Raw genomic sequence first — 16,057 nt, forward strand, 5'->3', positions numbered from 1 at the left:
TTCTTCATCAGTATGTCAATCAAATCGTTTGAGCCGGCTTGAAATTCGAAAAATAGTCATCGTGACGAAATGACTCAATGATAAAATGCCCTCTTCAGGTATGAAAATAATCCTTCTAGTTCGTTCTTCGTTCATCAGTTATGACGTAAAGAAATTATTATTTGATGGCTCGTGAAAAAACGCCTTTGCGCAGTTCGAATTCCTCTATGTTCCGCTGGAACAACTCAATTTGACAGTTCCGATCTTGACATCGACAATTGTTTCACAGATTTCTGAATTCTCGAATGAGCGCATGCTTTTCAATGACGATTAATGACGTCAAGGAGCGACTGGTTACATAAAAATAGTTGTGCCATTTATTGCTGATCGTTGGGCGAAGTGAGGGTATCGCCATTTTTATTTTTCCCCCTTTCATTTTCCTGGACACATGATACGAATTTCCCTTTGACGGTTTTCTTCCAAGTGGTGCCGGATGTATAGGCGTTCCTAATAGCGGTGAACGAATTCGAGGTGTTAGCATTAAAGAAATCCCAGCTAAAATGAAATCTTCGGTGTTGTGTTGTATTTTCAGTTCTATATTTCTCGTCGACTTTGTTTATTCTGCAGGTAAGTTAGACTGAAAAATCCTTCGTGTTAGCGTTTCCCATTGGACTATTAATAGGTTTACTAATTATTATCTACGGGCTTGCTCATTTCTTGTAGGTCATTTGATAATCCAAGGTTTATATTGAAGAATACCAAGAAATCATCATATTCGAGACGGATAAACGTTTATTAGTCATAGTTCAGGCAGTTTTATTCGATATTTCAAGAATTAATTCATGAAACAATAGTTGACGCATAGAATAATGTCATGAAGGTCTCTTTTTGTGTCTTTATTTGCATTATCTTCAAATAGCTTCTCATAATACTCATTTTTATCTTAATCTTTTGAAATCATATTCGAATAATCATAGTTCCAATATTGATTTATGGGAGTACTTTTTATTTGTAAAGATCTTGATTTCCAAAGTTTATCAGCTTTGATCACCAAACCTACTTTATCACATTCAAATTCCGATAGATCTCATTTTAAGACTGCAAAACATTTATTTCATTACTGAAGCTCATTTTTGAAGTTTTTCTTATTTCTTAGACGGAGGTGTTTTTTCCAGTATGTACCAGTTATCTAGGTATAGGTATAAATTAAGCCGATATGGATAATCGATTTTCTATCTATCTATTCAAGGATATATATAACACATATCAACTACATAGGTTTGCTTATGACAAATATTTAAATAGATGTGTCAGCCAAAACTATAGTCATGAAATCAACTAATTAATTCTCAGTCTATATCTATAACTAAACTAAAATAATGGGACGAAATTCAAGTTCGGATTTACTCTATTCTAAGTATTTTTCGGCCAGAATTTATACTGTTCATATATTTTGATCCATAAAGATTCGGTTATCATTGTCTGGCGTGTTATTTATATATCAGGAGTTACAAATACGATACCTCGTAAATAAAACGAACTTGTTATATTCGAGTATGAATATCTCAAAATTCTAACCTATTATCATTCTGATTAGGAGGCGAATACAATTTGTTTTTTATTTCCTCTTCTGATTCTTATTTTTTCTTCTAACAAGGTTTATTTGTATGAACAAAGAAGCAGACCTTTGAACAAGTTCGCTTTTTATTTCAGAACGTACCTATATTATAGGTAACTCATAAAGAATCCTTCTTCAAAACTCGGAAATAAATTGAAGTTATGAATTTGCTAAAATTTATATTTGTGAATTCTTCAACCTTATATTGCTCATAAAATTTTCCACTGTGTCGTATGAATGTATTTTTGTTCACATATTCTTAGGACTCTTCTCGACTTCCAGGCACTAATTTAAGATCTGTAAAAATTGGATTACTCCGATTGAGTGAATTTTCATTGATTGCTCCTAATTCAAATTTTTAGTTAGTGCAAATTATCAGATCTTTCAAATCTTAATCTGAATATTTCGAGATGGATTCAAAACAGCTGATGGCGCATACAATAGTAGTTTTAAAGAATTTTTTGTAGGATACACTTATGTTATGCTTAAATATAATACACATTGCAAATTTCAGACTATGTCTTATTATTTCCTTCTATTTCAAATCATTGAAAGATACAATTTACAATTATTTACGTCCTAGAACTTTATGCATTAGGCTACGCGTCATCGATGTATCAAAGCATTTCTTGTATTGCTCTTATTGATAAGATATTCGACAATTCATAACTATCAAGCCAACAAATATATTTTATTGAGTAGACTTTCGACGCAAGATAAAGGCGATTTTTTTCAATACAATTTTTTAATTAATCTACCAAAACGTAAACCTAGAAACTTTTGCGCTTTTTAAATTCGTAATTTTTTTTTCGATTTTGGAATGGACCTTTTCCATCTGATTACAAACCTGCAGTCAAAACTCAAAAATTTCAAACATATGCGCAGAACGAAAAGGGTTCTTCCCTTGGAAAAAGCACGTGAAAAAGACAGTAGATATAGGGGAAACTTTCCATTGTACAGATTCATATATGCGACAGGGATTGGATTATAATATTGTTTCAGCGATGAAATTCAATTTTAAAAATTATAGTAGGAAGTCGTTCGTGACATTAACCTGGACCTCCGGCACTAGGGGAAATCATTTCTCCCTAAAGGAGCCACGTATTCAGAGCATCAAGTTTTTTATTGCACTTTTTGCATTTGTTCTCAAATAAATATCATAAATGTTCTTAAACCGATTTGGTTGAAATTTGGTTCAGTTATAATAAGCCGCTTATGGCTTGTTTAGCCATAACAAGATTAAATTATTAGGTTCAGTAGCGTCTCATTGTGCACCACAGCCACCAATATTGAAAAAAAAAGAATATACGCCACTGGCTTTTTTGTAGTTATTATTTTAGATTGAGCAACTAAAAATGCAACTTTTTATTATGTTGTGTTTTCATGGGTAAAAACCAAACGTAATTAAAAAGCGAATTTGACTTCGAAGTAAATGAGCAAAATGTCCATCTTCAGTTAAAATTTACTTAACAGTCGAAATTGTTTAATTTTGGTTTTTATGTTATGTTGTTCATGTTTGGCATAAGTAAATTTTCTTTTTTTTATTTTTGATATGAAGAAAACCAAAGAGACCAAAGGTTTTATTTTCAGTTGTTCAACCTAAACAATACAAAAAAAAGTCAGTGTCGTACATTTTCGTCTGGAATCTATTGGCTGGGGTGTCCACTGAGACCTTACTGGACCCAATAATTTCAAATGAATTAGGGCTAAATAAGCGCCTTATTACTTCAGTAACTGTACAAAATCGATTTAAGGGTGTTCAATACCTTGTTCATACCACTGCTATTTCAGTGCTAATTTCAGTGCATTCCAATTCCAAAGTACAGGTCGGATTCATTTCATTTTTTGAGTGAACAATGACGTGATAGTGAACTTGAAGATCTCGTCTCGATTTTCAAAAAAAAATCGATAGTATTCCGAAAATTGAACTTTGAAATTAAACACTTTCTTTAAATGACTATTCAGCTTTAGAGAGACTTCTCATTTCAAGTAACTCATCCACAAATGTTCAGTGATATTATGAGTTTTGAATTGGTGCAAGCATTTTTTTGAAATTGCTTGATTTGCTCTAATTGTAGATGTTTTTCAAATAGAATTATGCTTTTTGGAACGCCTCCCAAAGGTTTACGCCTTTTTGCAACATGAACGCCAATAGAATCTTGGACTGTATTTTATGGCTCGAGATGAATGACACTTTTATGATTTACGAGGGTAGGGTTTCTCTGATTGGCTAAAATTGTGTACATTACTAGTTTATGACAATATTGCACTGGAGAATAGGGATAGGTAGAAAACTTGTTATGAAATCATTGTTAGAATTACAAACGATACTGTTCCTAAAATATATATGCTAGCTGATTTTATTCGTAATGATGTCTGGAGAAGTACATTTTGAGCGCTTAGTATCATAAAGAAAATTTCAAAAGTCATAAAGAAATTAAGATGAAAAAAAGGTATCTGGATTTTTGCCGAAATATGGAAAATTATCAATATTTGAGAAATCTGAAAAAAAATTCTCAAAAAAAAAAAATTCTTTTGAAAAACTCCCTATTCCCGAAACTCTATCTACAATATTTGTCATTTAATTTAACCCTAAAAATAGGCAATTCTTGATTAAGAAAATTTTCTCGTACTTCCTTCATTAATATTAACTTGAAAAAATTTATTTATATTCAAAAATAACATTTTTTAACGACTTAACGGATCACCCTCCGAAGTTTTGTACTGTAGTTAAGAAACACCCTGTGTATATTAACATATTTGCTTTATCTATTCATCCTCCAAACAATGTGAGAGGACTCAAGTTAGAAAACCGCGTTATTTTAGGACTAATTCCATTAAGTTCGGATTAATTACAATAGATCGCGTAAACTCTTTAAATGAGTCATAACGTGTGCGTTGGTCTAACGAAGAATTGGAATTTGATGGTTTTTGTGATGGTTCTCACGCTATACATTGTTTATTCGGAATGGGATAAAATAGTTATTATGCATAGGGAGTGTAGAGTGCGTGTTTTTATTTCCACAGTTTCTTTAGAGAGGAATAGGTTGTCTGTCTGGATTAATCGACAACAGATCAAAATATTTGCCAGTTTACAGTCTTACATTTTATTTCATATTGAAAAATAACTCTAATCATAAGACTGAAATACAGGGTGATTCATCGCGATGGCGTCTTAGACGTTCATGGAAAACTAATCATAATATTATGCTGAAAATTTGCATATTGGGTTTTGAGACAATGATCTTTCTTCCAAAAATATTTTCGAATATCTACAATTTCCGGTTATACCGGAAACAAACTACTACTTCCTTAATTCAAATGGCACACTCAGTATAAAATTGCATCATTAGATTTGATGACAATTTCAGAAAAATGCCGTAAATTGAGTAAAAACTCAATGGTCATGATGGGATTGATGGGATTCTTATGAAAGAAATTATGGCGACGATGACTCACATATTTTCGAATATTTTTGCTGAAAAAGTTTTTTCGACAAAACCTTTTTAATTTTCGATCCTGCAAATATGTAGTATTATAAGACTGTTTGCAGTTTAGACAAAAAATGTACAGGGTGTTTATCAGAAGATCATGAACTTGGACAACTAAAATTCATCCAGTCTTCATAACAGTTAAGGGTTCCATTGACCCCTGTATAGCGTCGCGACAATGGTAGAACACCCCGTTTATTGAATAAAGTAGAATTATACATGGGAGATTTCGCAAACTTTACCTAAGAGTTTATTGTTGATGGATATTCCGAATCTAAAGATTTTTCAATGAAAATTCCACACATGTGATTTTTAACCAATCAGAACGTGTATTTCTGACACATCACCATCGCAACGGATGAATTTTAGTGGAAATTTTTTCCTCGTGGGTACCCAAATTTTTTTGACGTTTATAATGACAGAATTAGGTCAAATTAAATCCGGAAATTTTTTCTCGCTCATGAATATTTTTATGAAATGAAAAGAGTATTTCAATCTCTTCTGAATGAAGCCTGTAGCCATAATTTTGATGGCACTAAGCATTACTCACTAGGGTATTGAAGGGTTGTAAGGCTGATAATATAAGCATTATATTCAAGGGAAAATATTGGAAAAATTATCACTCTATGACTAATTGTGCTAGAACCTTGTGGGGAGAAATACTGTATTCAGTATAATCATAATATTACACGCTTGAAATTCAATAATACTGTGTAGTCTATTCATGTTATTTAAATTTTTCAAAATTTGATCCTTTGTTTTTTTGCCTTTATAATTATTGGATCGTGACCTCTAGCTAGGAGGGTCAATGCGCTGTAACAACTAATTTTTGTATCAAATTTGAAGCGGTTAGCTCTCATAGTTCCCAAGAAAAGCTCTGAACGGTGGACGTACGGATTTTTCTTATTTATTTTTCATTATTAAAATTAATAATTTGGACACCTCATACACTTTAGTAAAAACAATTTTGAAACGTATTATTTCTATTGATCAATAAGATTAAAGGGGATGTGATTAGATCATGGCAGGATATTAATTGTTCAGGAATTGAGAGAACGTATTCATTTTTATCATTCATTCTCCTGCTTATTAAAATTTTCACACGTACATCCTCACTACCATGTGACGGCAGTTTGTGTCCCGTTTGTTCATTTCCAACGGAACATGAAATATTCGCTTTATGATCTGTTGTAAAATGAAGTGTATATTTACAGTCTTCCTTTCAAAACAAATTAATACGATTCCGTCTCGATCGGTTTTTATGTCTCATTGTCTGGATCGAAAGTGCGAAATGGATTCCTTATATTTTATGACATGTCAGAAAAAAACTATAGGTACTCAATTTTTTTAATTCTTGACTTTTCGTAGAACAAGAAAATCTATGGGTCCAACTCTATCATATGACTAATTTTCGAGATACAGGAAGTTGGAAAATGGCATTTCTTTGAAGAAACATTTCTGTTAAGAAAACTTCTTGAAAGAAACACTTTTGTGCGACAAATATTGCTTAACGTAATAATTTTAGACTGGTTTTCAATAAATATTGAAGTCTTATAGTTCTTGAGGTGCTCATTCATTTTGCCAACGATCATATTATTAGATAGTATTCATTCGTATGTGTGAAGTTCAAAAAGTTCATAAAAAAATTGTATTTTCAAGAATTCATGGGTTAATATCGGAAGTTCCATTCATAGTTAGCTTCCAACACTTGGACTTCTATATTCTACCCGGATAGTACTATATTGTATCAAAACTGCAGACATTTTCACGGATTCGTTTGTCTGTGAGATGCTATCATCAATTTCGAGACATTCTGAAGAAAATGTCTTGGCACCCCATTGTCAGATTATCGAGATTTGTGAGAAACAAACCACATATCATATGTAAATGACATCAATAGTGATCACAATTGTTATCCCTGAGGATATATGATTTTGATTTTACGATTTTCCCCCATTACACCTCGCGGTGCCTGGTTTTGAACATTTTGGCTAACATATTTGATATTATTGAACATCAGATATATGAGGATTCAGTTATTATGACCTCTCTTAAAAAAATCTCACAATATGTCGTTTCTCGGTCATGTGAATTATTCTGGCGTCATCTTGTGGCATGAAAAGATGTATGGAAGATCTTGGATTTTGTATCTCATTTCATAGCCAATGTGGAGCAGTGTATAAAAAATTATCGATGGCGGTGCCTAATATAACCAAGGAAGATCATTTCTCAGTCGGGTTCTGGCCGCCGAATATCCAAATTCCATCCCAACCAGAAATGAGAGCTCCCCAATTGATGAGCAAAAACCCCGAAAATTGCAAAAAATCCATTTTCAAAGCTCCATATCTCGAAAACTGTCCATTTTTGAGCTTTGTGGCTATAGACACTTCTGATCAGTTTATCAAGAACTACAACATATCAAAACTTCAGCCAAATTCACGCAAAGCCATTTCCCATATAAAACGTGCGGGGTCCTTTGGGTCACCCTGTACACTTTCATTGTACAATGACAAAATAACAATAAGTTAACGCAAACGTGTCTCGTACCGTTCAAATGTATGAAATTTTCGTTGTATACAACTTTTTTAATAACGGTATTACCCTGTGTATCTCAAAAACTTATCATAGAAAAGCCAATACTTTTTGACATTATAAAAGTGTACTCGAACTAAGAGTATTGACAAAAAGTTGGAAAATTCTACGTACGACTTTTTCAATTACAGGGTGAATTATTAACTGAACGAATTTAATTTTGAATAATGTTCGACTCACCCTGTATCTAACAATAAATTTGATTAAAAATCAGTTTAAAATTATCACTTTATGGGTAAGCAATATTTGTCGGGCAAAAGTGTTTCATTCAAGATGTTTTCCTACGAGAAATGTTAAAAGTAACATTTCTTGTAGGAAATGGCATTTCTTCAAAGAAAGAAATGCCATTTTCCAACTTCGACACTCTGTATTTCGGAAACTAGTCATAGGATTGACATTGACCCATAGACTTTTTTCTTGTTCAGGAAGTTATATTCTACAAAATACGATAAATAAACCTGGTCCTTTTCATCCATTGTTGATTTTCAATTGTGGAGTATTGGATTATCAGCATAAACTTGTGACTTAAAAGTTCCCCAAAGAAAAAATCACAAGGTGTTAAATCACACTAAACTATTTCTTGAGATAATTTCATCACCAAATTTTGTTTTCAATAAATCACAGTAGACTATTTCTTGAGATAATTTCATCACCAAATTTTGTTTTCAATAAATCGATTGTTAATAAGGTGATCTATGTAGCAGGTTGCACCCTCTTATGGAAACCACACAACCACCAGATTATTCTCAACAATAGCAGGGGGAAAAATCATTTCGAATTCAATTGACTGTTTCTCTCAAAAAAATTGCCTCAAAGAAATATGGACCAATCACTCCGCCATCGTGGAGTGCAACTGTGCAAGCCACACAGTGCTTTATCTGGATGAAATTGTATCTCAATAGTTTCAAGTTGATTTTCATCACTCCAATTAACCAAAAATAAGCTCCATCACTGAATGCAACTATTGATTAAATTGTTTATCATTCAGCACTGATTTCAATAAAACAATTTACCAATTTCTAAACGTTGTTGAAGCGAGTATCTTTCCATGATTAAAGACTATTATACACTATGTTGCCATTATAACTATTTCAAATTGTATCGTTCCCATTGGAAAACCCATTATATCGTCAAATCTAGTAAATACCTTACATTTTCAATTCTTCAAAAATTTGAAATATTTTATGGTATCAGAAAAAAAAAAGTGCAATTGTGTAAAATATGTATTATTCTTTTTGTTCAATCATACGAATCCAAACTTCCATTAGATACTGCTGCCGATTGAAAGCATAGGGTGCCTCAGAATTGTCGAGCTACTGCATGCAGCATGAAATAACAAATAGCACATCCAACAATTAACAAATATGTGTTGAATGTCGTATATTTCAATAATAGCGCTTATGCAGTCAAACCAAAAAACAAATGGAAGTGGTCGATTTGTAACGTGAACGATATTTTCTTATTGTGTCAAAAATTGTACACAGATAACCGTGGATTTGCCTGACCGGTGAGAAAACATTACATGTACCGGGTTTTTCACCATAATTCGACCCCCCTTTAACTTTGTTACTAAAAGAGGTACAAAAAAATGTTTTCAACAAAAGTTTCATGAAATCGACTAGTGTTTTCTAAAATGATTTCAAAAAATTGAATATATACAGAGTGGGCAACATATTGAATGCCACTTCATTTTTTCAAATGGAACACCCTGTATATTTTTCCATATTTGACTAGCTATTTTCCCCTGATTTCGAATATATAACATATCTCTCTTATTCTGAGTACCACAGAGTTTCAGATTTTAAGAATCACCTAGCATGCTCCAGTAATCAGTTTTCACGTGGTAGGCTGCGATAACTCAAAATGCCCTTTTTTGAGTTATCTCATTGTTAACGATATATGACATACGTTTTTCACTATAAATTGGAACTCTTAAAAGGGCATTTTGAGTTATCGCAGCCTACCACTTGAAAACTGATTACTGAGCATGCCAGGTGGTTCTTAAAATTTGAAACTCTGTAGTACTCAGAATAAGAGAGATAGACCAAACATATGTTAATTATTCGAAATCAGGGGAAAAAGAGATAGTCAAATATAGAAAAATATACAGGGTGTTACATTTGAAAAAATGAAGTTGCAGGCAATATGTTGCCCACTCTGTATATATTTAATTTTTTGAACTCATTTTAGAAAACACTAGTCGATTTCATGAAACTTTTGTTGAAAACATTTTTTTGTACCTCTTTTAGTAACAATGTTAAAGGGGGGGTCAAATTATGGTGAAAAACCCGGTACATGAATATACAATGCAGTACAATATTATTTATGAGTTCATATTTCATAATAGTTTAATCTGTTCATTATTATTTGAACGTTGTGTTTATCGATTATTTTTTTTTATTATCATTTTTGAAGTATTTTCAAATTGACTTATATGCATGCAATCGTTAGTTTCACATACGAATGTTTAGAAATTTTGATGTTGTAATGACATTAAAAAACATTTTATCAGTTGAATATAATATTTCTCATGAACACAGTCATCAAAGAGTGCATGTAGAAAGCATTGAGAGTAACACTGCGAAGAACTGAGATGTAATGTAATTGTATGAGTATTATACTTAGTCCATTAATCAGTTTCATATTCAAAATTATTGTTTTTCTGGTTCATTCCGATGTAGTTAGATAGATATGTATGAGAAAGTGGGAATTGACTGTTTTTTGGGGGTTTCAAAGTAAAAAAGTTAATTTAAACGGCGATGACAAAATAAATATCTCTTTTCCTTGTGTTGAATATATCCTTTGTAGACCGCTGAATTTTCTTCGTTATAATGCACTAACGCACCCGTGAAACTAAAGTCGCTTTAATAGCTTGGAGTTTCAGATGTTTGCCTGGATCGATTGGTGGTGAAATAGATATATGCTCCTCATGCACGGGGGTAAGAATCGAAACTAATTTTGGTTACTCTTTCTTGAGCCGATGATCCTCTTCTTGAGTTGAAAGATTCCCCTTGTTTGTAGAAGGGTTAAGGAAAATATTTTGTCCTCGTTGATGACGCGAAGAATATTTATTCCAAAAGGGAAATCACGAGAACTGACCAAAATTGGAGAAGCAATCAGTAATGAACTCTTAAGGAACGATATTTCCATGAAGCTAGGAATTAATCTTTCAATTGAACTTCAGTTACTTCTACCAAAAGTGTTGAGAGAATGCCAAAATATTTTTTGAACCCGGACGCAGAATGGCCTATGGGACCGCCCCTGGTTATTAATTTGAGATTGAATAAATGCACCCTAAAAAATTAACGAGACTCCTATTTTTGCAATTGATATTTTGTCAGAAGTTAGATTTCATTAAGTCATATTATTGATAAAAAAAAAGGATTTGCTGAAAAGGAAAAAGGCAGAGCTAAAGTATTTGCTTTTAGTAAAAGGTACAGGTAAAGGCCTATCCTTCAATCCGTATTTATAATGATTACTTATTACTTGTGAGCAAATTATTCTGCTCAGAAGACGATGGATCCATACGGAATACATTTTACATTATAACAATGGAGACATACTGCAATATTACAACATTTTAAGGCAGCTTATAATAATTCCTATCTCTCTCACATTCAGCACATCAGCCATGTTGCTCTAAAAGCCACAACACACTCTTTTTTTCAACAAATAATCTGCCACTGACCAGATGCATCATTGTTGAAGGATTTGCTTCCAACTAAAAGTAAATTGCAACTTTTATTAATAAATATTTACTCCAGTTATGAGCTGCAACGATTTTGCACGCTTCAATTCATGTCACGCTACTGGAATTTGCAAAGACGCGATAATTTGTCAATTCATCGTACGTGATTGGTCGCTGATGAATCGGCTACGGGTGCGCCTATCTCGAGAAAGGAACAGAGAATTTTTTCTGGAAGATTTTCAATGATAGTTGAGATTTCAGAAAAGATGCTTACGTTGTTTTAGATTTCAGCCAGTACTAGCTGAATTTGAGATTTGAAATTTAATTTATAGGCGAGATTTGGAACACCAGAAACCTGTCTTAGGATTGAAACATCACGTGCAAGAACATTCCTTGGAACTGGAATAGTACATTCATTGAAACAATCTCGTTCCTTAAATACTTCCTCGTTCAAATAGAGAATATACCTGCTTGTGAAATTGTATCTGAAGTTAGTTTCCGGCGTTATAACATCTATTTTCTTGAATGGGAATTGGAGTAATGCAGTTTAACCATTTTATTAAAATGGCCCATTGCATGATATGTCTTGTAAATTTCGAACGACACTGAAATCAAACTACTATATCGGCAAAACGCTGAAGATTAGACCACTAACGAGTTTTGTGTCATGTCACGGATCAGAAAGATGAACGCTTTTCTTCCCTTTCTTAATGCAAAATGCCTACAATTCGTCATTACACCCCGAGCTTTCAAATTGCATACAAATGGAGTGATTACTCTCAAAACGGCACCGCTACTTATTGATGCTCGCCTTGCATTTTCGTTGGATGCTGGTATTCTCGCTCTTCGTCTTCAGCCTCGAAGTTGTTCTGTTCTAATTGCCGATTACTTCGTTCTAGAGTTCTGAACCCAACTCATTTGTAAATTGTGTCACGATGCAAGAAATATTGAAACGTTTGCGGCAGTGTTATTCCATTGAAATAACAGGTTCATTTCCTATTAGAGACGCCATAACTGTGAATCCTGATGGACACTGGTCCAAATAACCAACCAAGTGAAGCTGGAAGAACGACTTTTTTTGGGCCATAACTTAAGGCTAATTTATTACCCTATTGAAAAATGTTTTGACTTTACAATTGTGGAAGAAACCAACCAAGAAGCTAATCATTTTTTTTTATGGACAATCTGATTACACTGTAAATTTATTCTCATTTTAGGGTCACGTTTGAACTAACTGCCAAATTCATTAATTGACGTTTCTTAAAAAAAAATCCTGGGTTTCGCTAACTTTACCATTAAGCTAGCAGAACCCTACTTCAAAGAAACTCCTCAGAATATATTCACTTACATAGTAATTTTAGGCTCTATTCAGGCTAATTTATTTACTCTTCAGTTTAATGAGATATCATTGGTACTTCTATAGATTCACCCTAAACTAGCAGTACCAAATGCAAACGAATCTATGTACATGAAAAATTTTATTACACCATAATTTTGGGTTAACGTTTGGCATTGACAAACTTCTGAATTTTCTTTTGGGTATCGCATTTTCATGGGGATCATTGAAACACTGATGGACGACAGTCGAGAACTTTATTGTGGTACAGCAGTTGGAAGCATACTTGAACACTCTACTAACTCAACTGGTCATCACCTCGTAACCTACTCCACTCAAATCTTCTTTTCCCAGTTTTATACCTGGGTTACAAACATAAAATCATATTGTACACCGTGAATTTCTTCTTCCCTTTCTTATTCTCTAAGTTGTATGCCTGCGCAATGGTATCATGGTAGCTGCACTCTAATTGTGGTAGGTGAAAGTTATTCCCTATTGAATCTTTCTAACCTTATGAATGAGAAAGTTGTGTGCAAGTACCAGGAAAGACCATTGTTACACTAATGCAGGTACAGTTATATTAAGTATTGTGACAAGAAATTCGGCTAGACACAGACATTATGTCTAATTGTTTTCTGTCGCCACATTACTTGAAAAAAAAACTTGGATTCTGCTAGCTTCACCGTTAAGCTAACCAATTCAAGGTGAATCATTAGGGAAAAAATTTTGGCCAAAAAAATCGATAATTCCAAAGTGGTTCTGCAAGTTTCACTGGGGTCAACATTGATGTGTCTTAGATAGGAACGTGACACAGTAACATAGCCTACATGGAACGCAACCGGTTAGTTCTGAGTTTCTGAGACTGCCAAAGAGGGTCGGAAAACCATTAAACCTGCAGTGAACGTAAATATTTTACCATTTCAGTTTATCGCTTCAATCATCGACCTAAACCTTCACAGCATGGTGTTTAGCAAACTGTCGATCAATCTCTTGTTGTTGAGGAGGTTGTCAGAGCTGCTAGCGGTCTGAAGGTTCATAAAGTTTAATCTTTCTGATGAACAGGTCAACCATAATTTCATTAAACTGACAAAGAACTCCAAAAAAATGCAACAATCATTTATGAAAATTGAATCTGGGCCTACTGAATGGGTTCAATAATATCACATCGATTACAAGTAACAATTGAAGTTCAACCAGCAAATATTATCTAATCTCCACAAGTTTCTATTCCTGCTAAAAAAAAGCATCATGACGCTTTCACACATAAGCACAATTGTTGACTTCGAAAAAATTCTTTTCAATCTTCAATTCTTGACCATGATCCTTGGTGTCAGTTTTCATCTACAATCTATTCAAATATTACAATACCCTTCGGTTGTCCATATGTTAATTTCACTTCTTGGTCCCATTTCTCATAATTTTTGTATGCCTGACGGATATGCTTCGAATACAAATTTTATTCCAACAAATAATATCTTTATATAATCAGATGTGCATTTGATTTGCTATTTTTTGCACAACTTCAAAAGTAATTGCTGGATTTCGATTCATAACTTTAACCATACAATGTTTTGGATGAAGAACATTGCAGAATATAAGTTATATAGAACTAATTCAGATGTAGTTCAATTTCATATGACTAATCTGTCATCAAATTTCGTTATGTGCTGTCGTCCGTCCGTAAACACGATAACTCTCGCACGGAGAAAATTTAAAATTTTCAGGGTAGGTTTACCGCTGTTGAATTCGATAATGGGCTTAATGCAAATAGGAGTTTTTGTTACTGGTAATTCTCTCAAACCTAAACGATACTTCATAAGGAAACTGACAATAAAAACACAAAAATAATAAATAGATTAATTAGATTAGATTAGTCCTGGAAGGAAAGAATTTAAGTAATACCTATATGTATAAACTTGTACTGTCAATAAATAATACAATATCTGTGAAGTCGAAATTTTTCTTATTCATTTAATTTTTCTATCCTTTTTTTTACTACTTTCATCTTCACAACTGAACAACAAAATGGAAAATCATACTAATCTTTAAATATGATTGAAATCATGTATCATATCGTATCATGCTATAATCCGTTAGTCAATAGTAAATACAGACAGTGGCATTAGAAAATATGCGTTAATTGTTAAAACAAACTATTTTCAACAAAAAATATACACATATTTTTCCGAGATTGGTGTGTCAAGAGATTCTGAACAGTAATTTATGGAATAATGTATTACTTAGAACCCTGATGGAATTACCTTAATTTATTTACATATATTATTTTTATAATACAGGTATTCATGTTTTTAATTTCAATATTCCAAAATTATCTTAATATTTTTATTTGATATTTTCGCTTCAGTGTAATCCAATTCGTTTTGACTTACACATCACTTACTTTCAGTAATTTGCATCAGTTAAAATTGAGGTCAAGGCCTTCTGTTCGATGAATTTCCCTAATCACTCCATTGGTTGAGTAATTAAAACATTATATTTTTATCCATCCGTATTTTCAGACATGGAAACCTGATATTGTTTGGATTTTCGTCCTCTTACACTGTGTGTTCTTTTCTCATCAACGAGTTGACTTTAGTTTATTGTTTTCAATAATCCTTTTTCAACTTGATCTCCATCATTGTTGTTCTAATGTATGTAACTATACAGAAAGGAATTTTTGTTCAATTAATCAATTTAAAGTATATAATATGTTTGTCCAGGGTAAGCTATTGTAATAGTCGAAATAAGAATAATACTTTTTATATTTGGATATTCGCTAATTTATTCAATGAATAACTAATTTGAAAAATTGAAATTAATGATTATTAAATGGGATAAAGTTTCCCTTCACTTCTTTTAAATAAAGCTCATCTTATTTGGTATTCTTGTTTTTAGGTATAGCTATTTGAAAATTAGTCATTTTCTTTTTATTTGTTTTCATGTACTTCCAAGTCTTCTCACGATATGTTTTATATTTACACACCTTCAACGGGTGTCATAAAATTTCTATTATAGTTATTGTCACAATTAAATGTATGTAATGAATCGTTTCAATTCATTTTTTAATCAACCATAGATTTCAATAAATGTCCAAAAATCGTAGATATGATCAGTTCATTGTTGAGATAAAATTATCTCCATGAACTTCTATGAACCAACTGTACTTACATAATAAAGAATTGATTATTCTCTGATAACAAAGAACTGCTGTTTCTCTTATCAGTTATTATACGGATTCAAATTGTTGACTTATTGATTGAATTTCTGAGCCGTGAGAAACTTCGTTTAACATGCCGAGTAAAAATCTATTTTTCATAGAATATCAAAAAAATCTGTGAGATTTATTGATTAAT

General features: G+C 32.6%; 1 protein-coding gene across 4 annotated transcripts in view; it reads left to right on the forward strand.

The window, feature by feature from the left end:
- The first annotated feature begins 286 nt into the window (after window positions 1–286).
- LOC123680598 (basigin) overlaps window positions 287–16,057 on the forward strand; it is a 40,652-nt gene continuing 24,881 nt past the window's right edge. For 2 of the 4 annotated variants that reach the window (XM_045618602.1, XM_045618591.1), the window contains exon 1: window positions 287–606. In XM_045618602.1, the coding sequence (XP_045474558.1) occupies window positions 540–606 (67 nt within the window). In that variant the 5' untranslated portion in view covers window positions 287–539. The remainder of the gene's footprint in view (window positions 607–16,057) is intronic. The other 2 variants (XM_045618599.1, XM_045618583.1) reach the window with 2 other exon arrangements.

The sequence above is a fragment of the Harmonia axyridis genome, chromosome 1, assembly GCF_914767665.1.
Source record: "Harmonia axyridis chromosome 1, icHarAxyr1.1, whole genome shotgun sequence".
NCBI lineage: Eukaryota > Metazoa > Arthropoda > Insecta > Coleoptera > Coccinellidae > Harmonia > Harmonia axyridis.